Genomic DNA, 27,462 nt, shown 5'->3' on the forward strand with positions numbered 1-27,462 from the left:
GTAATGTGATCCCACCACAGGACGGCCTGGCAGCCGGCTCCGCTTCCCCTGATTATGGCTGCTGGAGGTCGGCCAGACCAGGAGGCCGTGGTGGGCTGGCAGAGTTTGATTTAGATTGGAGGGAGGATGTCCTATCGTGTCCCTGTGATTATCACTCCGCATCCAGCCACCAAAAACCACAGGTCCTCTACAGACAAAGGACAAATTGTAAGAAGGGGGGCAGAAGTTCTTTACAACAAGCTGACAGACACACTTCTGACATATTACTGATGTGTAAAGCTTTCACTAATGTGTTAACAGTTACCCATTTACACAGCCAGCAGACACAGAGCACAAATTCATTCATTTGCAGTCAGTTTCTGATGAATGTAAGTCCTTTTATCGCTGGTCTTCATTAATTCCTGAGGAAAATATGGAACTCTTCATCTATTGGATCGCTTTCTTTATTAGGTTTTATTTTTTATTTTTTTTTTACTTTGTGTGCATTTGGTGCTGGGCAGTAGGTAGCCTACAGTAGTTTAATCTGAGCTTGTTTGCTGTAAACAGCTGAACTGAAGACTGAACCATACAGTAAATGTTACAGCAAACTATCCATATGAGTTAAATGAGGCTTAAAAGCGCCTATAGCTATTTGGCTGAATATTCTCGGTGCTTTAGTCACTACGAGCAACTTGTTTCACATTACATGTAGGGACTGAGGGATTGGCGAATTTGTAAAAAAAAAAAAAAAAAAATTCTTTCTGGGGTTTTTTTGCACCCCTTTTGGCAAACATTACAGCATATTCCAAAAATAGAGAAAATCTCGTTCAGCTATGGACTGTCCGTGCAAGAGGCTTTAACTAGGTAGAGCACAGACATCCACTTTAATAATCGGTTTCAGCAGAGAAAGCACAAAAGCGTCTGCACGCTAATTTATCTGCTCCTCCTGTTTGTTTCTTGACATTGGCCTGATATCTGCAGACAGCTGCTAGCTTGTGTTAGCAGCTACGCAGGTAGGGACAGATTCAAACACTGTTCAGTCACCTGAACAGAGGCTTCAGCGCTCATAACTAGAGATAACAGGTCAACAAACACAACCCAAGAACTCCGATTAGTGTGCAGTTCTTTTGTGGTCTGTTCCTCTTGGTGATGCAGTTGTCAAATTTACTGAGATAACCCGAGCCAGCTAGTCACCTGGAATTCTGGAATTACCATATTCCTGTGAACTGTGGCAGGTATGCAAATTTACCTATTCACATTTTTTTTTTTAAATATATTTATACTAAAAGTAACCTTTTGTGCACATTATATAATCACTTAATTTTCATGATGTAGACTTTCAAACATTGTGCACAAAAAAGATCTAATACTATATTAAAGTCAACATATTGCCTAGATCTATTTGATTCATTTTAAATGATTTAGCTAGAACCCTTTTTACACTGTCTTGGATTTAAAGCAACACCAAAGATTCTTTTGTACCTTAGGGTAATGTTTCCAAAATCGTTTCAGTGGTTCATGAACTCGTAACAGGGTGAACGGCACTTCTGCATTTGCTTTGCGGCCCTCTATCGGCTATAACCGCACTATGCAAGTTTGCCAGATCGGGTAGCGGATCTGTTGTTCGAATGAGACCTAATGAGACAATTCTGCTTCCAACCTGTAGGGGGACCGAAGAGGAAAAGTGCTTTGGTGTTGCATTAACTGGGGCTCTGACACTAGCAACAGGCTTAATGTAGGTTGTAACATTTTCAGAACTGTCAGTATTGGTACTGTAGGATTGATAAGGCTTTATTAATGAAAAAGGTAATGACAACAACACTGTCGGTGCGTCCACATGATGCAGCCTTCCGTGATCGCGCACGCGCCCCCGCCCCCGCCCCTCCTCCACGCAGTTGCAAATAGCCAAGGAGGACACGGAGGATTAAAAAAATATGATGGACTCTTCAGAAGAGGTAATTATCTTCACTTGAGTTTCTGCGCGGGAAAGTCACCGGACAACACAGACTTCTGAACATAGCCATACTGAGAAATCCAGAGAGAGTTGTGTGGAGCTGATAGTCTTAATTAGCTTTGTAGCATCCCATTTGACAATGGCTTGAATGTAACGGACGTTCATTAATATCAAAAAGGTATGCACTAAAGCTTTAAGTGTAAAACATGCTGTAGGGGTCAGACATAAATATAAATCAGTATAAATCACACTCTCCACCTGTGCTCTTTGAATCCCTCCTCCTAAATCATTCTCTCTTTACAGCAACTGTGATACTCACTGACACTGACAGTTTGCACGATTTGCAACAATCACTTTTCTCAGGCTGGTCTACATGAATTAATAAACACTAGGAGCTCCGTTCTCTCTGTCCCCCTTGAGGTTTGTCATGGTGCACAGCGTGTAGAATAAAGTATAAACAGTAGGAACGTGCCTGTCTGTGTTTTAAGAAGGGAACAGGCCCCACTGTGACCCAACTCGCAGTCAATGTGCCGCAGAGAACCAGAGCCAGCCAGAGGTGAGATAACATTCAGTGTTGTCCTGTATCAGTGACCCTCAGTGGCCCCTGTATGCCAGGTCTGACCCTCGCTGACTGACTGCCTCCCCTCCATAACTATTACCGATCCCACTGGAGGAACAGTATGTGGGCAATCCCAATAGAATATTCTGTTTCATGCCATAAGGCATTGCTTTCAATCTTAAGTAACGCTGAAAAAGTCAAGCCAAAAGTTCCATATTGAGATAATGACATGTAACACATGCATAAGAAATGTATCTAAAACTAAAAGCAATTTTTTTTTATTCAAACGTTGACTTGTTATCAGATTTTGGCCAGGTACAACAGGTTGCTGATTGATTGGTTACGTCTTAGTTTTGACCCTTTTGTCTAAGGCAGAACCTGGCACCTTCTTGCTTGTTTTTCCTCCTTTTAAATTGACAGCCATGGACTGACTCAGAGCTGGGCTTCAGCCAAGCCAGATAATCACTGCAACTGTAGAGAGTTACAAAAATAGTGGAAGTGTAGACTGGCTTTATTCTGGCCTCATGCCATTCCCTATTGTTGGCTCATGGTGGACCTGAGCTTTGCTACCCACTGTTAACAGTCTGACCTAAAGTCTGTAAGATTCTTGCATGCTGAGCCAAAATAAATTAGTACAATCAAGAGAGGTGTGTCCAAAGCATGGAGTTTTGAAAGTGGACTGTAGTGAAGTAAATGGTTCCTTTTTGGCCTCACTCTGCTCCGCAACTCAAACTCAGTTCCAAAGAAAATCCTGCTCAGAGTGTGTTCATGTTCACACTGAGGCATCATCCCTCTGGAATGAGAATGGTTGAGGTTTTTCACTCAAGAAATCACAGAACATGCTCAACGTTTTTCTTTCTTCCTCTTATGTAAAACAGTTCTGGTTTTAAATTGCTCCATCTGTTGAACATTTTGACGAATCATTTTTCAATGCTGTCAAAGTGATTTTTATATCAAAGAATGTATGACAGCATTGTAAGACGGTATTCTTTTCTTGAGGCTAATTAAGCGGGTACAGTCTGTGATTTATATGCTGTGGTTACTGAGAAATGATTGGACAGATGCTGTGTGTAGCTGGCAGCTATACAGTTTACAGTGTGTGAATAGGAGCCTTTTTTTATACTGGACCTCATCCAAAAACAAACAAATCTGCAGCAACACTGCCAGAGTACACACCGATTGTTGCTTTTTGTAGTTTCGGTATGTGAATATACTGTAGGTCTTGTTTACGTTAGCCTACCATATATGTGTATGTTTGATTCCAGTATACAGCTGTTTAGGCCAATTACCTGAATTCGAGAAGCTACCTTAGCCAAAATTGATTACTTGAAGTGCACATACATGCAGTTCAATGCACTTGCACATACATGCATACTTGACTTCACATACATGTATAACAGTACGAACCACTTCCACATGCATGCATACTCTCTTGCATATGCATACAGTACACGCATGCTTGTACATATATAAATATATACCAGGGTTTCCGTATCATTAGGCTTAGGCGCAGCACCCAAGTTATTTTGGACCACCTAAGCAAAATTAACTGAATGACCTTTCTCAAATCTAATGATGTGAATGAATGATGAATGTACTTTTTAAGTGTTATTTATTTATTTATTTACTGGTCTAGCTTTTAATAATAATAATAATACATTTTATTTGATGCTTTTCAGGACACCCAAGCTCACCTTATAAATTAGTAGTTAAAAACATGCTTATACAAATAAAATAGCGAGACATGGCAAAGACATACACAAAACACAAGGGGACATATGTGACACATGTTAAAATGCAGCCAACGTTTTAGACTCAATAATAATGGTCAAAAAGGATGTGAAATTGCTTTGTTATTGAAAAACATTTTCTCACATAGGACCCCTTATCCACCCATTAAATATGTGCACCTTTAGTCTCCCACAAACTGTGTGTGTGTGTGTGTGTGTGTGTGTGTGTGTGTCCCCCTCTGCCTGTTAGGTTGACTCAGCTGTTGCACTGTTTGTTCAGGTCCCTTCCCTTCTGTCTGACTGGTGCGTTCCTGTATTGTTGTGGCGCTATCAGGAGGTTAGAAAGGAAACATCCACAGTGCTGTGTGTGGTAGTGAGGAGCAGATGGGTCGGTCAATCAAATATGTGACTTTTACCCACGAGACCAGTCTTCGTGTCCCATGTATGAAAGACAACTTTTGTGACTTTTTTACGTCGACTACTTAACTTACATTCCTAACTTAATTTACGTAACAAACATACTTATTTTAACCCGAACCATGATCTTTTCCTGAACCTAACCAAGTAGTTTTATTTGAATTCGCAATGTTTAAAACTGCTACCGTGCGTTGCAGTCATGTGATTCCGATGACTGGTAACTTAGATGGAAGGCAGGGAGTCAAAAACGGAATGGGGGAAAAAATGAAAAGCAGAATGGAGTAATTTCGTTGGTTTGTTTTGTTAGGTAAATTAAAGGTCCAATATGTAATACTGACAGCTAGTGTTTAAAAAAGTTGCTGCAGTACAAATTCAAAATACTGGAGAGAGTGGTCTCCCTCGCCCCATCCTCCCCAGACTCAAAGTTCACGGAGGTTGCCAGGCTGAGACAGCAGCATCCACAACAACGTTGCTAGACGATTGTCTCACATAGCCAGACATTACCTCACAGCACAGCGGAGTAAAAGCCCGTGCTCACGCGGAGCTCTGTACCCAACTGACAGACACACTTTTTCGGCTTAGAATTGCAGTAGGAACCGCCAAAAACCCCACAACCTTTCCGTCCTCTCCACACGCCAGACAGGCACACTTCCTCGATTCCTTAATCCCGTTCGTTTGTTTGCTGCTTTCATGGCTGTACTAACGTTACAGCTGTAGCGTGCTGGGTTTACGTTTTTACAGGTATATCTGGCAACCCGGCCTGGCTGTCAAACCAGGCAGTTGATAACAACACACAGGCCAAAACATAAATTCCGTCACGGAATGTAAATTTCAAAAAGAAAAAATACTAACATTAGCATTGTTGTCAGAAAAGATAGTATTTCAGCTTAACATGTTTCCTTAAAGGTCCCATGGCATGAAAATTTCACTTTATGAGGTTTTTTAACATTAATATGCGTTCCCCCAGCCTGCCTATGGTCCCCAATTGGCTTGAAATGGTGATAGGTGTAAACCGAGCCCTGGGTATCCTGCTCTGCCTTTGAGAAAATGAAAGCTCAGATGAGCCGTTCTGGAATCTTGCTTGTTATGAGGTCATAACAAGCAAGGTTACCTCCACTTTTGCTGCTTTGCCCGCCCAGAGAATTTGGCCAATCCATGGGAGAGAGATATCATGGCTTTCAAACGAGAAAAGTGGCAGTTGGTCAAGGCCACACCCCCACCCTTCAACTTGCCCCCCCCTCTCTCCTCCTCAATAGCTAGAGACACAAAAATGGCACATCCTAAGGAAAGCTCATTGTGGGACTGGCTCTAGTGGCTGTAATTCTGCACCAAGGCTGAATTTCGGGAAAGAGACTTCAGATGTAGTATTAGGGGACCACTAAGGTCTATATAAAAGCATCCAAAGAGCACTCTGAGAGTCACTGGCGACGCGGGAGAGAGAACGGGTTGACGTATCACGTTCGAAATGTCATTACAAGTGCCTACCCGTGTGAAGGGACTCCTTCCGAGTGAACACAGTGAATCTGACTGCAGTAGATGTGAAATAAATGCATAAAAGTTGTGCTAATTTAGCGGTTTAGTTCCGGTGTTGAGACGGCAAGACGAGTGCTTCGGGACGGTCTACAAACAAAAAAAATATTTTAGTTGTATCTCTTTTTCGGTGTTGTAGTTTGTAGACGGTCCCTAACCACTTGTCCTGCCGTCTCAACACCGGAACTAAACGGAGTTATTTCATGCATTTCTTTCACACCTCCTGCAGTCAGATTCACGGTGTTCACTCTGAAGGAATAACTTCACATGGGTAGACACTTGTCTACATGTTAAGAGGCTAAAAGCACGTTTAAAACTTGCCCTTTTTCAGTCTCCTGGGTGCAATCCGTAGCAGGAGGATAACACGGTGTAGGCAGCACCGATTGTTTTCGTTTTTCTCGCTACTGACAGCACTCCGAATTTACAAACCATAGAGCTACGTGTTGGAATCGACCGGAATTCTCCTTTTTAACTGTCGAGTAAATCAAAGTAGTTCTGGAAAATAGCGGTTGTAGTAGCTATTGAAGTAGAGTAAACACAGAATTACTGCATCCTTTTTACTACTTGTCTGCATTTCTCTCTAGAGGCGTTTGTATTATTTAGTTTGACAATGGTGGATCATCATGAAGGCTTCCATTTGTTACACAGATTATCACTACATAAGGAGGTGACTGATGAGATTTATGGAAAGGATCACAACATGGAACCGTCACCAAAAATAGACCAGATGCTTGGGGGCATTTAAAGAAGATCACATACAGATGTTGTCTGTGATTTTCAGTACTCTTTCCCCGATGCACTGTATTCTGTACTGTTTGGAGCTCAGTCTTTTTTTTTTTTAGAAAGGGTTACCCGTGCAACATATGGTGATATTGTTGTTATCACTGGCTTTTACACAGCCCTGCCCAAAGTGATGGCTTGGGCTTTGTAGAACGTTTAACCAGTGTCATACGTGCAACTTTGTAGTTACTTCTTATTAGCTAATAGTATAACGCTAAAACACTAAACTAATATGTTGAACATGGTAAACATTAAACCTTAGCTTTTGCATGTTAGCATCCTCATTGTGAGCATGTTGCCATGCAGTCGGTCTCTCACAGAGACTGTACGGCTGTAGACTCTGTCTTGGTAGTTCAGGTGAGATGTCCCAGTTCATTTTAAATCTTAGTTTTATCAACCATGTATTGTTCAGTTTCATTTACTCAGCAAATGTTGCTGGTCATTCATATTTACAGCGTTACAGTGAGCATACCATCAGACTGCACAAAATAGTTTGTCTGGGTAAATGTGACAAAGGCTGAGCTAACCCTGAAAGTGTGTATTCACATTTCTCCAGATACAGGAAAAAACATCTGTTTCACTTTTGCCGGAAACAAAACAGGCATGACTGGCACCCCCCCTTCCTTCTTACCCACTCCCTTCACCCCCCCCCCCATCATAATGGCTTGATCCTTTTGATTATAGTGTTGGAAGAAAAGCACAGGGGTATTTTTCATGTTCCTAAGTTTTCCTTGAGGGCACAGTGTTGGCACATGAAATGTTCTTTCATGAACACTACCGCACAAGTGGGGCTTAATAAAGACCATCAGACCATTAGAGCAGTAAGTGTGTGAGACCATTTTCCAGTTCCTGAGGCTATACATTACTGCTCATTTAGATATTGTAGCATCAGCAGTCCCACACACTTCTCGGTATGAGAGCGGAGATTGTGGATTCTGTGATTGATGCTGATGACGTTGTTATGGTTCATTGCAATTTGTAAATTGTTTGAAGCTTGTGTAATTGTACGCCTGATAAATGAGAGATTTTGTTGGTAACTGTGAATGGTGGCCATCTGATACCCATCTAAACATCAGATGTACATATTTGTGATGATTGATTGAAAATCTATGTAACATCAATATGGTCTTGGCTTTGACTGTTCTGAGTAAAATGGATATTTCTACCTTGAGGTTATTGTTTCCACATCGATACTGATGGTATTTAGCAGAATCGTCTTGTGTGTGTGTGATTACATCCCTTAGTGCTGAAACAATTTGTCACTGTTGGGCAGAAACCTTGTATCGCCACATTTTGTCATTTAAATTTTTTTTAGAAATCAATCCTATGGTGATAGGTGTAAACCGTCTTTGAGAAAATGAAAGCTCAGATGGGCCGATCTGGAATCTTCTCCTTATGAGGGCATAAAGCAGAGAAAGGTTACCTCCCCTTTCTCTGCTTTGCCCCCCCAGAGAATTTGGCCCACCTATGAGAGAGAGACATCATGGCTTTCAAACGAGCAAAGTGGCAGCCCCCCCCGGCTTGTGAGCTGGAAAAACCAAACTCTGGTCAGGCCAATCACATTGTGTATAGAGTTGGTGGGCGGGCTTATGGCTGCTGCTGTTGCTGCTGCTGGGAACAGCGGTCTTCTGGAAGACTTGGAGTTAAGCTTCTCTTTGAGAAAAGAACAAAAAACGGCACCGAAAACATTCTGAAAAAAGGAAGATGTGTTCGGAGTTTTGCCGACCGTATATGGCAAAAGTTTAATCTATCAACTAGCTCCGCTACCTTCTTCGTTGCTCTGCCTGGTTGTAGCGCTATCCTATTACGTGTAGAGGGAATTTGAAAGACAACAGTTTATCTCGCCCCTTGGATTGAGCCCTGCCAATGGTGAGTTACCAGACCCAACATCTTGATGTGGGTCTGGCTTGTCAGGCTACAGAAATGGCACATCCAAAGGAAAGCTCATTGTGGGAATGGCTCTAGTGGCTGTAATTCTGCAACAAGGCTGAATTTCTGGAAAGAGACTTCAGATACAGTATTAGGGGACCACTAATGTCTATATAAAAGCATCCAAAGAGCACCATGTCATGGGACCTTTTTAATTGACATGAAAATCCAAATAACAAATCGAGTGCCTTGTAGATTGTGCTCGTTAAAGGAGCATGTCACACTTTTCACACAAATGAAGCGTATCATTAGTTCAGGCAGACCACTGAAGTCACTTTTGCATTACCTGATTGATTCAGCTGCTTGATTCACCGTACGTGGCTCATCCACCAGCTGTGTGGCTTTCAGCGAAGTAATAATACTAATCCTACCTACCTTCATACTTTCATGCCAATGGCATTTGCAGCTGCATCTCATCCACCTCGGAGTCCCATCATTTCTTCTCAGCCCACAGCGAGTTTTAGAGACAGAGTAGACAATGGCGTGTTTACTGGCATTTTGAAGAATCTGTTCCTTTTTCTAACCTAAAATCCTAAAATAGAAAGCCAAGATGAATTTGCCATTAATGGAATAAGCATTAATAACAGTTTCTCATCCGCTTGTCTGTTGGTATAATAGATGATTTCACTTTGCAGCTTGATGCAGCTTTGGGAAATCACTGCAAATTAGGATATGTTCTAACTAATTATAAGACAGGGCAGTGATTCCTGTTGAAAATGTACTCTTTTCTTCTACACATTTGTTAAAAAGAAAAAGAAAAATACAGTCATTACGGGCTTAAATCGGTTGGCCTTATTTTTACAACGAATGCAAGATCAAAAATATCATTCATGTGATCATGTATACCATTGCAATTGATGTGATTTAACCAAGCATCACCCCAACTTGCATGTGATGCTCAGAGCTATATGTCGTTTTGTTGCTCTGATTGGTTGTCTTTTCAATTGCGTCCAGAGGCATTTTGGTCTGTGCTGTTTATAACCTTTGGAAATCAAAAATCAACTGAGAGGACTAAGAAGCATTTGCGAATGAGTCTGGCAAGTAATACTACTTGAGAGGTAAACTAAGCTTGGTGCAGTGCTCTTTTTAACACTAGCATCAGCAGGAATGGTTGGCATATGTTGTCCTCAAAATCGAATCGCCCCATGATTAAGCAGAAGTATGTTTCCGTTTCGAAAACAACATTAACAGCAAATTTGAGGGATTAAAATCTGAAATTGGACTGGGCGATGTTCTGTTCATCATTTGGGTTCCTTGTGGACTGAGATAAACAAAGGGGTTTCTCATCAACTTGCTATTGTGACTCTGAGCCCCTTTTCAAAACCAAAAAACCTGTTTACCTGATTAGCAGACGTTTTGACCTCACATTCCTCACGGCTGTCTAACTAAAGGTTAAAAGTGCAAAGCAAACCATTATTCAGATCATTTCTTCTCTCTAAGTGGTTCTCGTCCATATATCTTTGAGGATTCCTGAAAGGCTGATGTGGTTGGAATTTTTAGTGCGACACCAGATATGTTCCCCTAGTGCCATTCCTCAGGGCAGCAGAGCGTGACTATATGCTGCTCTTTGTAGACCAGTGATTTCTCTGGCACTGCTGTCAATTGAGTGTTAAGAGCAAAAGGGTCTCCTAAGAGCTGACGGACATTGGTTCATTAATGAGAGTGCTCGAGAGATCTGCTTAAGCAGTCCAAATATCTTGTATGCCCTTTGCAAAATCTCAGAGATTCATGTTTAAGTGCTGCTATTGTAATCTTCAGGCGCCCATGCTGCCCGTGTAGATCACTCTAACATGTCAAATGGATATTTCCACTCGCATGTTACTAAAATGCACCTTCTCTGTTGGCCTCTTTAGTCTCAGCACTTCCTCTCACATAATGGCATTGAGATTTAAGCTAGGAATGATGTCAGTCAGTTCCCAGGTTAAAGTGTGATCAGTATATAACAATACCAGCCTTGGAGTGGTGACTCACTTTCTCCAGATATGATGAAGAGCTGTATTTATAATCCTCAGGAGGAGTTGTTAAAGCGCAGAGTTCCTCAACAGAACCCACCTGTGGACAGGACATGACCAAAGGCACTTTACCTGCTCCCATGAAGTAAAAAATAAAAGACTCTCTTATAACTTGCTTCTAATGATGTGAAAAACGCCAGTGGGTGAGAGGTACATTAATGTTTGGCACTATAGGGCACCAAAGGAAAAAAAGTCTTTATATAGGCTGGAATTTGTAGCAGCCCTGTGCAGCTTTTAAAGGCAATGGCCCCGTCAGTGGTTTTCCGTTTTTCAGGAATGCCATCAGTGGTCTGTTCACAGCATGTTAAGGTTGTTCCTAAGAAGAATGATTTGGTTTGGTTGCTGCAGATGGTTGCCGTCTGGGTTCCCCAATTTTGAAACTGTGCAGATCAAACGCAGAGAGCCAGAAGTACGTGGACACCCGCCTTTACTCATTGTTGAACATGCCATTTTAAAACCACGGGCATTGATCTAGAACAGCCTCCACTCTTCTGGAAAGGCTTTCCACCAGATTTTGGAACATGGCTGCAGGGATTTGCTTCCAGTCAGACACCAGAGCATTAGTGAGGTCCAGCACTGATGTTGGGTGATCAGGCCTGGTCCAGTTCATCCCAAAGATGCCAGATGAGGTTAAGTTTATTTATTTATTTATTTTTTCTTTTTGGATCTGGCTTTTTGTACAGAGGCATTGTCATGTTGAAACAGGAAAGCGTCTTCCCCAAACTGCTGCCACAATATCATTGCAGGCTGTAGCATTGAAATTCCCCTTCATTAGGGCCTATCCTAGGGCTGGCCAATGCATCGAAAAGTTACAGAAACCATTCATTTGGACTCTTATGATGCTGCTATAACATGAATTAGATAGATGAAAGATGAAGTTCTGTTTCTTAACTCCCTCTCTGTCTGTAATGAAAACTCTTTTGAATCACTTTGATGTCTCACTACATATTTGCATGCACTGGGTTCTTCTTATACAAGCACATAATACACTGTGCTCTCTAATATTGTAGGACAAAATGATCTGTACTTGTTTGAGATGATTAACGTCTGCGTGATGTTTATATGTAAAAAAGCTTTTTGAGGGCGCCTGGGTAGCTCTCCTGGTAGAGCGTGCACCCGTATACAGCCTAAGCTGTCCTATCAAATAAAGGTCTAAAAAGCCAAAAAGAATCACCAAAAAAGAAAGAGAAAAATAAATGCTTTTTAATAACTTAAGCTGTGTTTTCTTGTGCACTCCCTACAGATGAGGTGAACATTCTGCAGGAGCTTTCTCTTCAGATGTCAAACAGCAGTAACGCCTCATTGACTGTGGACGACAGCAGGTGTCCAGTCCTACAAGTGGGACAGTACTCCACCTTGGCTCTCTCTCTTCAACATCTCCTCACTGACGGGTACGCTTTCATCCACATCTCCGTATGTTACAGTAACTCTGATTAGTTTGATATGTTCGCGAGTACTTTCACCCTAGGGTGCTTTCGACCGTCAGCACCCAGCCAAGAACCCGCTATTTTTTTTCGGGTCGAACATTGGGAGAGTTAGCGAGAAGCATTATCAGCTGAATAGCTTAGCGCGAGGGCTAATGGATCCAGTGATGTATCTACGTAAATGACCCCACTAATAATGCTCGAACAAACTTCTACACTAGTACAAATAGTTTAATTACTATATAAACGATGGATTGTAAAGTTGGTAAGTACATCAGAAGTTGTATGTAAATATCACTTGTTCGTTGGCTTCTCGCGCTGCTGTTGCTGCTGCTGCCGCCAGCCGCAGTAAGATTATAGCGAAGTCGTCTACAATTAACACCGAAAAGAGATGCAACAACATTACCTTATTTAATCATTAAATTAATAAATATTTTTGTTGTATCTCTTTTCGGTGTTGTAATTTGTAGACGGCCCTAAGCATTCTAGCAGCAGCAGCAGCAGCAGAGACGAGAAGCCAACAGGCAAGTGTTATTTACATAAACTTCTGGTGTACTTACAAACTTTCCAATCCATCGTTTTATGAGTACATAACCGTATTTGTACTAGTGTAGAAGTTTGGTATCATTCCGGGCATTATTAGTGGGGTCATTTATGAGATACGCGCTAAATAGCTAAGCTATTCAGCTGATAATGCTACTCTACGCTAACTCTCCCAATGTTTGACCCAGGTGAAAAAAGCTTCTGGGGGGGTGTTTGGCTCGAGGTCATGGTGCAAAGGACCCTAGGGTGAAATTACTCTGAACCATCACTTTAATAATGCCTTACTAATGTAAAAGGTTTTGGTCACTGGTCATTTTTTAAATAGTATCCCCCAGTTAGTGAGTTAAACATACTGGTGGTATTCTTTTATGTTTTGAGTAGTCTTGCATTGCCAGACCTTCCTCCACAGCGCTGCGGAGGAGGGTCTGGCGAGTCCACACAGAATTCCGGGATGGGAGAAAAACGTGCTCTGGTTTATTGGCATTTCCTTAAACCAATCACAGTCATCTTGCACCATACGGAGCAACGGCGACGCAGCAAAATAGCCTCGGGAAGGAACTTGTTTTGGTGGAACATGTTGTACGTTCAAAGGTTGTTTTAGTCGTGCAACAGAAAACTCAGATTGGACAGATAGTCTAGCTAGCTGTCTGGATTTACCCTGCAGAGATCTGAGGAGCAGTTAACCATGGGGGAAGAGAGAGATGGCTACATGGTGTTTGTCTGTTTGTGTTTTAGGTTTGCAGATGAGTTCAGTTTACTGGTGCAGCTGCGGAGTCCTCAGAGAGATGAACGCAGTGTCTTCACCATGCTCAGCCCCGACAGCCACGTTATGGTGCAGCTGCGTATCAGTGCTTCCGCCATCATCTTCATAGGAACACAGCAGCGACACTACGAGTGAGCCCACTTTTTGTTTCCTTTCCCTTTTTTAGAGCCAAATTAATTAAAAAAATCAAGTGCAAGTTAAGTATGTATTGAGTGTTGTAACATCTCTTGAGCAGATTCAAGAAACTTTTCTTCATGGGTAGCTGGCTAAAATTGTTAAAAATCTAATAGTGAGGCGAACAAGTTCATGCTTTTGACTTGTAATGCATTACCCATTATCCATTAAATCAATATGTCAAAAGGTGATTACAACAGCCAGCTCAGGTAATTGAGGCCCACTCGTACCCATTCCTGCTTCTTGGCTGAAGTGTATGGAAATGTCTCTGCAAGATGGAGGAGAGCCCTGTGGAAGTGTGTTTGTTTGCAGCATGTGTGTTTTTTTTGACTGTAATTTGTGTTTGGCTGTCTCTTTGGTGAAATGATTTATAGGTGTCTCTTGGCAGGTTTCTCGTCTTCATGAACCAGAGACCTCAAAGCAATTCATCACTGCAAGACAGCAGGCAGAACTGGGCCAAAAGATAGACACATAGATACTATTGTTATCTTTTAATGTTGGCACATGGTTGATTTTATTTTTTTATCAGCATGTCTGCTGGTGGCTACCACCTACAATGTCCGGTGGGGTCTAGAGCCCAGCTTGAATATTGGAGGACAGTAGTGGGTCTTCTAGACATTAAAGATTAATATTTCGTAATTTAAAGGGGAACTCGATTTTACACATCAAAGTCTGTTTTACAAGTCTTGGGGAGTATTACTGCATACAATCCATAAAGCCTTCTGTGGCTCCAGAGGGAGCTGTGCAAAGTCTGATGAAAAATGAAAAAAAATAAAAGAAATCTGATTAGCATGGACTGAAGATTACAATTTTGAAAATGGGGGGGGAATCTGGGAAGAAATCTTCCTTCTTACACTTTTAGTTAGAATAAAGTGATCTTACCAGAACTCTGTAGCCCGCTCCTCATCCCGGCTACAGGCTTGAGGCTACAGGCTTGAGGCTTGAGGCTACAGGCTTGAGGCTTGAGGCTACAGGCTTGAGGCTTGAGGCTTGAGGCTGTAATTTAGTTTCAGCGAAACCTTGTTTCCTATTTTAATCAATCTCTAAAAAACTAAAACAAAAGAAACACACTGTACACTACTTGCCCAGCACCAAACAGCAGGTGAAGAGAAGCCATTCCAAAACAGAGCTAAAAGGAAAGTAGATGTTAATATTATTTTGTGGACACACACGCAACTCCAATGGGATGATAACGTTTCTCTGTGCCTGCTGTTAAGTGTTTAACAAATGACTGTTTAACTTTATAAGGCAGTAATATGTCAGAGGTGTGTGTGCACCCTAACTTAACAAGCTATAATGTTGTAAAAGAGTTTCTGCCTTTTTTAATATTTAATGAGGGTTCTATTTCACTTCTGTTATGTAATTTCTATCAAGGCATGTTAAAGTGATAGATCAGCAATGTTTGCATACATAGATTTATTTCTGCCAGCCCAACCCGATATCAAATGCTACACAGCCGCACCCCTGGAGCTGTCATGGACGTAGCAGTAAAAGTTTAGTTTAGACAGTCTCTTTGACCTACAGCCCGGACCTTGCTATTCAGTAAAAGAACATTTTCATAAGTTAAGAGAAATAAAAAAGGTTATAACTTTCACTGACATCTGTATTCCAGCAGTCAGAGGGCCCAAGTCTGATTTAAACGTATCTTGTAGATTAATCCATGCAGACCCTTATCTCAACACACACAAAACAAAGATGTGATTACATAAGGACCCATATGTCTCTCTGTCAGGTTCCCAGTCAGCGGTCTGTCTGATGGAAAGTGGCACCATCTGGCCGTCAGCGTGTCTGCCAAGCGGCTGGCGCTGTATGTGGACTGCTCTCTGCAGGAGAGTGTGGACTGGGTGTACCACGGCATGGGGATCGGCGGCGATGGGTTGCTCATGGTTGGAGGCATCATCGAGGGCTTTGAAACTCCATTTGAAGTAAGTGGCTTCTATCCAGTTGTATCTGTATGTCCAGCTCAGCAACTTTCTTTTGCTTTTCTTTTCCCAGTGATCATAAAAGAACCATTAAGACACAAAAGCAACCCTACGTCATCTATAGTTAGTCTTGCGCTTTCTTTCTAAACATTTACAAGATGCCCAGATGCATTCATTAAGTTTTTTTTCTACAGGTCAATCTGTTCGAATTTTGGAATGTCGCTCAATTTTGCATGTGTGTGTAATAACACCTATTATATGACCAGATTGTTGCGCAATAGCCAAGTGATATTTAAAACAACTGGTGCCTTGTAATAAGCCACATGTGTATAGTATAGTCTAGTTCCTTTTGAATTTAGTCCGAAAGGACATGCTCATCCTTGCGGAGGAGAGAACACACAAGTAGATATTCCAGCCCCGTGGCTCTGTCCCACGCCATTCCCTTTTCATCACAGACACAGAGACGTGTAGCCCCTAATACTTAGAAACTGTGTGTTTGTTTTTATAAAGTATGCGTAGAAATCCCTGCAACCTGCTCAAACCACAACCTCAATTACCTCCAAAGCACCAGTGTGACATCAAATTACAGAGGGTGATGAGTGTTTGGACAGAGGATGAGTTCAGCAACCTCAAGCCCCTCCTTGTTCTTCAGGCAACATGAAGACATCTCACTTCACTTAACTTTATCGTTAAACAAACCTGAATGTCTTTGGACTAGGGGAGGAAACCCATGAGAACAATTCATGTGAACTTCACATTTTTGCTGTATACTAGTAACCAAGCAATGGGCCCTTTCCAAACAGGCACGCACTCCAAACGGACACTGCACTAGTTAAAAAAACACAAATTTGGACTTGCTACATGAACCTCTCAACATTACTGTTGTCCGGTACAGTAGTTCATTTTAAGTGCTGAATAATATATAAATCCTGCAATGCATTAATTTGTATGGTCCTTTTTAAGTTTTCATCTCAAGGGCAAAACTGAAACTCTTCCATTAAAGGCTGATTTTGAAGGCCCATAATGCACCTGGCTTCGCATGTTGTGGACATGCTGTCCCAGTTACAACATGCTCTCATGTAGCCTGAGGACCACAGCGGGCAGTGTGGCTGTATCACAATGGGGGTGCATCTGGATTTGTTCTTAGCACCAGATAAAATGGATTCTCCATTGCCTGGTTTCCCCCGGTGACAGCTTATTACTGAGCTCCAAGGACTGAGCACTTCCACACTCACAGGTGATGACAGTCTTGTCTCTGGACAATCTTTTGTGTTTGGCAACGCTAAACCATACATTACTCTTACTCCACTGCAGCACGACTGGGACACATTCTGCTTTATTTTAATGGATTTATTTTAAGATCAACGTAGGATATGAACATGAATATGATTGGCATAAAAACAGGTTGTATGTGTTGTGCATCTGTGTTTGGTTTTTAGACAAAGTCTGTTACATAAAATAATCACTGGCCACTTAAATTAGCAGAAATGATTTCCTACATGAAATTATGCAGCAGATGTTTGTGTTTAGCAGACGTGTGATGTTTGCTCCCTCTCTATTTTTAGGGTGTTTTTTTAGCATAGGTGCCAGAGGTTTGGTTTTCTGCAGACAACATGAAACTTATTTTTTCTATATACCTCAGTTACTGCTTTAAATAAAAAACACTTTTAAGATGGAGTTCCTTGGAAAATGAATGTCTCTTTCCACTTTTCTCTGGGTTTGATTTAAGGATGTAAAATCAAAAAGGTTGTTAAAATGAGTTTTAAGTTTTCCCCAATGAGTTTTATTTGTGCATATAAACTGTGATATGAATTTGGCAAAATAAGAAATTTGCATTTTAATATTACGGACATAATTTATTTTAAATCCATGTTTTCACAAAGAAATTTGAACCCCACACACACACACACACACACACACACATGCGCGCTCTTAACCACCATCACATTATAAACAGCCTGAGGACAGAGGCTTTTATGTCTGCTGATGCTTTTTTTGTCATGTTTGGCCTGATGTCAGAGGCACTGGTAAAGTAAAAGAACCCTGGGAACGGCAGTGAAATACATGACCTTCAGTAACCTGTGTGTGTGTGTGAGATTGTCCTTCCATTCTGTGTTTATATTCTGTGCATGCATTAAATGTTATACGGTACATATACAGAACATGTATGAATATGTGAAGATACTGACGTACCGGACTGCTTTCTCTCTAAAGGATCATTCTGATTTAGTGTATAAACATTTAAAAAAGGTCAAAAGAGAATTAGAGCTGCAATTGCAACGGTTTGGTCTGGAAAATGTCCATCACAAGTTCCCAAAGCCCGAGGTGACGTCTTCAAATTGCTTGTTTCGTCTGACCACTGGTCCATAACCCAAAGATTCAGTTTACCATCATAGACAACTATGAAAATAAGCAGAGATTGCCATTTGAGAGGCTGAAAGAAGAGTTAATATACTAACTATACTGTAGGCATTTTTGTGTGAAAACCAATTACTAAATCGCAAGTTCAAACACTTTCCTGCCTACTCAAAGCACTTTTACTTATTACAGGTACCTTTCACTCACATTCATACACTTTGAGATCAGACTGCAGAGCCTGGGATCAAACCTCCAACCATCTGATTGTTAGGCAAATGCTCTACCGCCTGAACTACAGCAGGTTTAGGATTACTGTGGCAGAACTGGAGTTATAGGCAATTCCCTGCTAGCACCGCCCTTTAGGAAGTTGTTGATGTTTTAGAACTGTGTATCTCAGCCCTGCAAGGCTGTATACCAGTTTTGGTCTTGATAGAATCAAAATTGACAAAGTTCTATTCATTTAACTGTTTTTCACATCATACAAATTAGCAAAATACCATCATGGCGGACTGTTCATGGTCCAAGAGGCTTTTTTGTAGAGCACATTGAGCTGGACTTGTGTGAGGAATATCATGTAAATTGGAGGGGTGTGTGAGGGGTGTGTCCTTTTCAAAGTTATGGCCGAAGTTATAGCGCACCCATCAGGCCGAAAGGCATTACATTTTTTGGGGAGCATGAGCACATCACCATCAGTTATGGCGACAATGTTCATGTCTCTAGCGTGTTCCAGCCCAAAGTAACTTAATAAAAGGCATAATTTAGCATAAAATGCTAAATAGGCCACACCCACATGCACCAATCAATATGACACTTTAGATCCTGGTTATTATAGTGCGTTCCATTTGTACTCTGACCTCGGATTTTCCGAGGTCAAAGTCGGAAACGCCCCCTGACCTCAGATTTCCGAGCTCGGAACCTGGGCAACCTATAGAAATAGCTATTTCTTTTTACTTACGCGTGGCCCCGACGACTAGCGTTATAAGCTAATAAGTGGTATGCAGTGCAATGCAGTAACAGAATATTGATTAGTATTTGATCAGCACTGCCTAGTTTGACAGTTTGACCGCAGTTCACGAGCAGTCATTGACACTGCGATGGAGACTCCTCGGCTCTGATTGGTTGTTTTCAATAGGCCATTAGAAACACCAGGAGGAGGCAGAGGAACATGATTTTTTTTCACAGATGATCTGATTAATGTAGTACTGTCAGGATATAGGTACAGTTTGAGCAAATATGAAGTTTCTAACTGTAGCTTTAACCTAAATGTATTTTCTTACTTATGTTATTGAAATCACCAAAACCATGCTTACTTTATTAGTACTGTCATTTCCCAAAAACTGGGCTATAAGTAAGTTAACTGAGCTGTTGTAATCTGATGTAGAGCCAAATTTCCAAGGTGTTCTGTATGTCAGGATTTTCAGGTCTCACTGGTGTAGTTTCCTGTAATCTCCGAAATGTAACTGTACATCAAGCATTAAGAGACATTTACATATTTATTTTTTTATATCTACATGAAGGTCATTTGGGTCTTCACGCTGTGCTTCTGACCCCTCACATTGTGTTTCATGTTTCCGTCTCTGCAGGGTCATCTCCGACAGCTCAGCTTCCTGATGGGCGACCCAGAAGCAGCCCAGCAACACTGTAGCCGCCACCTGCCCCGATGTGGTGAGAGCGCCCCCAAGTCTCCTCGCTCCCCACGCACCAACAACGCCAGGGAGGTGAGGAAAGAGGAATGGAAAAGAAAAATAAAGAGATCAGGAAAAGTCATGTCATTTTCACACGTGAAATGAACTCTTAGTGTGGCTTTTGACTTATGTAAACAGCTCGGCTCTGACATGTCACCGTGGTGTTTGAGTGGAAGTCAGATGCCCTTTGAAGCCCACAGCCCAGACATTCAGACTCCTGCAGTTAATACTTTTGACAGCAGAACCTGTTATATACTACGAAGCATGATAAAGATCATCGGAGGATTTAAAATAAAAGCGGCACTGACTCCTGTGATCTTGATCCAGTCTGGTGACTTTAACAACTCTGGGTGTTTGGTTGATCATCGTTATTATTTATTTTTTTTTTTAAGTAAAAAAAATGGTCCCCTCTGTTCCCACACAGAATATACTGCTGTCCTCAAATGACCTGGAGGACCTGCTGGGGAATCCCAAGGACGAGTCATTGTTGAGCTTTGGCACAACTGTGAGTAGGAAATGTTGGTGCCTGCAGTGCTCTGTAACGTTGTGCTGAAAATTGCTTGTTCATTGAGGTGTTAAAAACAAACATGCGGTTGCCTGGTTGCACAGCTGCGCCCCAGAGTTGTAGTTGAAGAGTGTGGGCAGCTGACCAGTCGTCATGGTGATCAGTTCCAGCTGTGGACAGGCAGGCAGCTATACAGTCGTTTATACCAACTGCTTGTCTGGTTTCACTGGTTTCTATTTTGTTTTAATCAGACTCTGTCTGTAAAACCACCAGTCCAGTGTCTGTCATTAATTAGCGCTGCGGTGCAGAGCTTTGGGCGTCAGAGGCACCAACCGGCCGTCCCACCTCTTGTCCTTAGCTGACTGGTCAACTTTGTGTGTGTGTGTGTGTGTGTGTGTGTGTGTGTGTGTGTGTGTGTGTGTGTCGCCTGACCTGTCTGTCCTCTGGTCCATAAGTCTTTGTCTGTTCACTGGTCTTTGTTGTGGCCTGCAAAATGGCTCATCTGAGTGCTGAAGCTCTGTTTTGATTAATTGTAGCGAGGGCACATTTCTTATGTTTTTTATAAATAGAAAACAATCAGCCAATGTATTGATGTTGTTTTTTGTTACGGTATTTTAACTCAACCACTGTGTAATTGTACGTTTTGGTTGAATTATTTATGGCGTATGATCAGCAGTTTCTGTATTTTCTCCCTGTTTCTTCCCTTCATGTTTGAGAAGTTTTTCTGAGCTGTAATCTCTGCAAGAAAACCTAATGTAATCTATGGTGATCATCATTTTCCCACGTAGTTTTTGTTTTTCTTTCTTTTGGGGGCATGTGGGACCAAAAAAAAACTTTTCAAACTTAAGTAATTGAATAGCTGCCGACAGACAATTAATCAGCAACTATTTTGATGATTAAAAAAATAATTTTTAATGATTTAATGCAGAAATGTCAAATATTTGCTGGTTCCCGCTTCTTAAATGTGAAGAATTTATGCCTTTCTTTGTCATGTATGTCAGTTAATAGAACGACTGTTGCTCAGACAAAACCAGACAAGTAGTATGAAATGAACTAAGATTGACTGTTGAAGAAATCTGCATGGTATGTTATTTTACATGATCTGTTCAGATTTATGCTTCTGCGGAGGCTCCATCCAGAGCTTTTGCTGTAGCCTACTTAAGTGGCCTGAAGTTTATACTTGTGCGTTAGTGTGTGCGTCGATCTCTTTTAGGGAATAGCAGGGCCGGCATGTATGTGCATGTGGGGAGTGTGGTAGAGCGAGTGAGAGAACCACCTCTAGAGGCATAGTGAGAGAAACAAAGTGTCTCCACTGTGTTTTCTGACCACGGTGGGAAATCTGTAGCAGGAAAAGTTAACCCTCTCCTTGGTTTCATGTTGTTTATGGAGAAGGAGAACCAGGAAATGAATGAAACGCTACCAAACCACGGCCGAGCGACATGCGTAGCCGCAACATGTAGTTACATGTAGGTGCACATCAGGCTACGGCCTAGGGTCCGTGCCTCCACGTACCTACGTACGTTGCGTAGATTTAACGCAGAAGCATAAATCACACTTAAAGTGATGGTTGGGAGTAATTCACCCTAGGTCTGGCCCCATGATCACCACCACAAACTCCCCAGAAGTTTTATTTTCTCATCGTTGAGGAAAGTTAGCTAGAGTAGCGTTATCAGCTGAATAGCTTTAGCGGGGGTTAGCGGATCCCACGTTTGGTATTTGTAAGTTACCCCACTAATAATGCCGAAATGATACCAAACGTCTACAAGTAGTACAAATAGGTTATGCTCTCATAAAACGATGGATTGGAAAGTTTGGAAGTACACCAGAAGTTTATGAACACTTGCCTGCTCTCTTCAGCTCTCTGTTGCTGCTGCTGCTGCCTGCAGTTAGACGAGTGCTTAGGGCCGTCTACAAATTACTACACCGAAAAGAGATACAACAAAAATACTTATTAATTTAATGATTAAATAAGTTAATGTCTCCAAACTTACCTCAATTATTAATTGTTTTTTGTGTATTTTTGTTGCATCTCTTTTCGGTGTAGTAATTTGTAGACGCCCCAAGTACTCGTCTTACGCAGCAACAACAACAGCAGAGAGCAGAAGCCAGCAGGCAGAAGTTATTTACATAAACTTCTGGTGTACGCTACAAACTTTCCAATCCATCGTTTATGAGTGCATAACCTATTTGTACTACTTGTAGACGTTTGGTATCATTTCGGGCATTATTAGTGGGGTAACTTACGATACAAACGTGGGTCCATTAGCCCCTGCGCTAAGCTATTCAGCTGATAACGCCATTCACGCCTAACTCTCCCAATGTTTGACCCAGGTGAAAAAAGCTTCTGGGGGTAGTTTGGCTCCGGAGGTCATGGTGCAAAGGACCCTAGGGTGAATCAATTCCGAACCATCACTTGAAGCTGCATGTTGGATAGACGGCAGGGATTGATCTGCTCACAGTGGGGGAGGTGTCAGTCATTCCTGGCAGCCTTACTGTGTTCTGTATGTTCAAAGATCCAATTAAGCGGGCACTTAAACTTCCACTGGTGCCTCTCTTCAGTGGTGACTAGGCTTGAACGATTGCTTTTAGGGCCGTTACAGAGTCAACGCGAGCAACGCGAACAAGCAAACGAGCGACGCGCCTCCCCTTCATAGTCTAAACAGTGGCGGACGTAGGGACGCAAGCCGCCACGGGCGATGCGTGAAATGCAATAACACCCACGCAACAGGGGGTAGCAGAGTGCTCCACGGTGTTCGGTCGGCAGAGCCAGACCCTCCCGGAGAGTGGCTCTCGTCAGGGAGCAGCTGGCTGGCTGACTTCTTTTTATCAGATGCTGGCGTGTTTCCCCACCAGTACAGTGTACTACGATTGGGTAGCACTGACCAATACATGAATAAAAGGTCGCATAAACATGGTTTAGCAGGTTTTAAAAATATATAAATACATTTGGGTCTCTCTCTCTCTCTCTCCTGCTGTACGCTATTTCAGCCTCTTGAGGAGGGCACACAGCATACACACACACACACAACGTCGATACATACCGAAAAATGTGACTCAGTAGTCCTATGTTTGATGAATTTGCTCAGCTAAGTTGATTCAATATTTTTGGATAATGTACAATATAGTATCCTATATTTAAATATAGGGCACTACTACAATACATGCAGTGTCGCCCCCACCAACAACGCATAGTATTGTCGCGTATCAAAAACTAGGACGACACATTTGGCTACGCATCGACGCATAATGGCGGCCGAAGCGTAGCGATGCGTAGCCTTGCGGACGCGTATGCGTACCGATGCGTTGACTCTGTAACGACCCTTATTTTCAAATCGTTCAGTTGATAGTTGAAAGCGCTCAGACAAACGGGATTCATTGTTCATTGAGGTGTTAAAAACACTTGCCTGCTCTCTTCAGCTCTCTGTTGCTGCTGCTGCTGCCTGCAGTTAGACGAGTGCTTAGGGCCGTCTACAAATTACTACACCGAAAAGAGATACAACAAAAATACTTATTAATTTAATGATTAAATAAGTTAATGTCTCCAAACTTACCTCAATTATTAATTGTTTTTTGTGTATTTTTGTTGCATCTCTTTTCGGTGTAGTAATTTGTAGACGGCCCTAAGCACTCGTCTTACAGCAGCAACAACAACAGCAGAGAGCAGAAGCCAGCAGGCAGAAGTTATTTACATAAACTTCTGGTGTACTTACAAACTTTCCAATCCATCGTTTTATGAGTGCATAACCTATTTGTACTACTTGTAGACGTTTGGTATCATTTCGGGCATTATTAGTGGGGTAACTTACGAGATACAAACGTGGGTCCATTAGCCCCTGCGCTAAGCTATTCAGCTGATAACGCTACTCTACGCTAACTCTCCCAATGTTTGACCCAGGTGAAAAAAGCTTCTGGGGGGTGTTTGGCTCGAGGTCATGGTGCAAAGGACCCTAGGGTGAATTACTCCGAACCATCACTTGAAGCTGCATGTTGGATAGACGGCAGGATTGATCTGCTCACAGTGGGGGGAGGTGTCAGTCATTCCTGGCAGCCTTACTGTGTTCTGTATGTTCAAAGATCCAATTAAGCGGGCACTTAAACTTCCGCTGGTGCCTCTTCAGTGGTGACTAGGCTTGGGCGATTGCTTTTAGGGCCGTTACAGAGTCAACGCGAGCAACGCGAACAAGCAACGCGAGCGACGCGCTCCCTTTCATAGTCTAAACAGTGGACGCAAGTAGACGCAAGCGTCACGGGCGATGCGTGAAATGCAATACACCGCCCACGCAACAGGGGGTAGCAGAGTGCTCCACGGTGTTCGGTCGGCAGAGCCAGACCCTCCCGGAGAGTGGCTCTCGTCAGGGAGCAGCTGGCTGGCTGACTTCTTTTTATCAGATGCTGGCGTGTTTCCCCACCAGTACAGTGTACTACGATTGGGTAGCACTGACCAATACATGAATAAAAGGTCGCATAAACATGGTTTAGCAGGTTTTAAAAATATATAAATACATTTGGGTCTCTCTCTCTCTCTCTCCTGCTGTACGCTATTTCAGCCTCTTGAGGAGGGCACACAGCATAGACACACACACACAACGTCGATACATACCGAAAAATGTGACTCAGTAGTCCTATGTTTGATGAATTTGCTCAGCTAAGTTGATTCAATATTTTTGGATAATGTACAATATAGTATCCTATATTTAAATATAGGGCACTACTACAATACATGCAGTGTCGCCCCCACCAACAACGCATAGTATTGTCGCAACCAAAAACTAGGACCTATTTGGCTAACGACGACGCATAACGGCGGCCGGCGGTACGCGTATAGGCCCATGGACGCCGCATGCCTAACGATCGCGTTGACTCTGTAACGACCCTTATTTTCAAATCGTTCAGATGATAGTTGAAAGCGCTCAGACAAACTGGATTCACTCCTGTGGTGATCTCTTCTACAGAAGGTCTCTGTTCATTTATTTAAACTTAGCTATTCATACTGCTTGTTTTGTTTGCTTGATAGATATGGTTTTCATAGGTTAGTAAATAACTAACCTATGAAAACCATAAAATCTTTACATTTTAAAAGCTGGAACCAGTAAATATTTGATATTTTTGCTATAAAATTACTAAAATTAGGATTAGATTGTCGAAATAGTGATTTAATTTTCTGTCAAGCAAGTATTTGATTACTCAAGTTTGAAGCAATTTCTACCCAATTTTCTTTTTTTAATCGTCGATCATCCTTCCCAATTGTTGATATTCTGCAATAATGTGTGCAACTACAAAGTCCACATAAAGCTGGCCAAACACTTAATGGATTAAGCCCAAATTCAACCCTTAACCGGTCGGCCAGATAACTGTAGAATCAGGCCAGATTGGCTGTCGTTTGATGTTCAGTTTGAGGGGAGCCCAAATTTGCTGTCTGAAAAGGAAATGCATCACATTAAGAAAGTAATGATACCATTTCATTCAATGTTTAAAGGAACACGGCAACTTATTGGGAATTTAGCTTATTCACCGTAACCCCCAGAGTAAGACAAGTCCATACATACCCTTCTCATCTCCGTGCGTGCTGTAACACTGTCTGACGGCTCCAGCATTAGCTTAGCCCAGCACAGATCCTGCAGGTAACTGGTTCCAGCTAGCCTACTGCTCCGAATTGTGACAAAAGTGACAAAATAACGCCAACATGTTCCTGTTTACATGTTGTGATTTGTAGATCTTCTAACCGTAAACAAACCGGGAACTATATTCTCAGACAGGCTTGCTGTGAGCATATCACTCCGCCCAAGTACTATATTCTTCTGCCTGAGAATATAGTTCCAGGTTGTTCCATGTTACGTTGCGTTATTTTGTCACTTATTTGGAGCAGTAGGATTACTGGAACCATTCACCTGCCTGTTCTGTGATGGGCTGATGCCGCTAGGAGCGCGAATCAGACACTTACAACGAATGAGAAGGGTATGTATCGACTTTATCTAACTCCTGGGGGTTACGTGATAGTCATAACGCTAATAAGTCGGCGTGTTCCTTTAAAGCTTGTGTTAATAATGATTATTATTTTTAAGTGATTAGTACATCCAAATCCACAATGAGCTGGCTTTTACATTCAGAAATCCTTTTTTATTATGACTACACACACTGAAGTTTAATCTTTCAGACCAAACAAAATACAGTTCCTGTAATACATAGTTGTTGTAGTGTACACTGGCACTTAAAGAATAAACCGTGTTCTGGAATCTTCACGTAAGCTTCAGGCAAAGCTGGTTTGAATTTACATGTTTTATGTCTATGCAAAACGCCTTTAATATTGAGCATGGGTCTGGTTCTCTTGGGTCTGGTCTGTCTGTCTGTCTGTCTTTCTGCGTCTGTCTGTCTCTTTGCATCTCCTTGTCTTTATGTTTCTGTGTCTTTGTCTCTGTCTGTTCAACCAGCTGTTTCCCCCTGCCTCCTTTGTGTCTGTCTTTATGCTAAGCTAAGCTAACCAGCTGCTGGCTCTAGCTACATACTGTATTCACTGTACAGTTGTATCAATCATCTTGTATCAAAGTATTAAATGCATATTCTAAAAAGGCAAACTAATCCTCAAAATGAATGTTTGAGCCTTTTTATATCCTAGTAAATTGAATATATGTGGGTTTTAGACTGCTGGTTAGACAAAACAAGCAATACGAAGCGATTTACCTTTTTCTTTTTCACTTTTTTTCTTTCTATTTTATAGACTAAATGGCCAATTTATTAGTAAAAAGAAATAATAATAAATAAATAAAAAGTCAACAGGTTAAAAAAGTGTTTATTGCAGCTTAGGAAATAGTGAATGAGTGTATGAGGGAGTGATTTTGGACACAGCAGCCTGTTTCTCATTACATCCACCCAGACCAGACCTGTGGAGGTACAGCCATCCTGTCTCTGGCTCTCCTCAGAATCTGCACATTTGAAAGAAAAAAGAAATAAAACAAGGCTCCTACATTAGCAAGATCTATTTCTCATTCGCTAAGGTCTGCTGCTGTCGTCTTTGAAGCGTAACATTTCTGACTGTGGGGCCACGTTGTTGGGGTTTCCTGACTTTGATGCATGTGCTGTCTGGGGCCACCGTCTCCCTTGACAGGTGCTCTCTTTAGAGACATGGCACTCGCCAAGTTAATGTACAGCTCCTCCAATGTGCACTAAGATGTTAAACACTCAGGGAGTCAGGGACTTTAGC

At 42.0% G+C, this 27,462-nt stretch overlaps 1 protein-coding gene across 1 annotated transcript in view; it reads left to right on the forward strand.

Moving 5' to 3' along the window:
- Positions 1-27,462, forward strand: part of LOC120545851 (collagen alpha-1(V) chain-like) — a 110,048-nt gene that overhangs the window by 24,950 nt on the left and 57,636 nt on the right. The window contains exons 2-6 of the mRNA XM_039780472.1: positions 12,134-12,281; positions 13,593-13,751; positions 15,527-15,719; positions 19,658-19,792; positions 20,184-20,264. Coding sequence (XP_039636406.1) covers positions 12,134-12,281; positions 13,593-13,751; positions 15,527-15,719; positions 19,658-19,792; positions 20,184-20,264 — 716 coding nt within the window. The remainder of the gene's footprint in view (positions 1-12,133; positions 12,282-13,592; positions 13,752-15,526; positions 15,720-19,657; positions 19,793-20,183; positions 20,265-27,462) is intronic.

Source organism: Perca fluviatilis, chromosome 17, assembly GCF_010015445.1.
Source record: "Perca fluviatilis chromosome 17, GENO_Pfluv_1.0, whole genome shotgun sequence".
NCBI classification, from domain to species: Eukaryota; Metazoa; Chordata; class Actinopteri; order Perciformes; family Percidae; genus Perca; species Perca fluviatilis.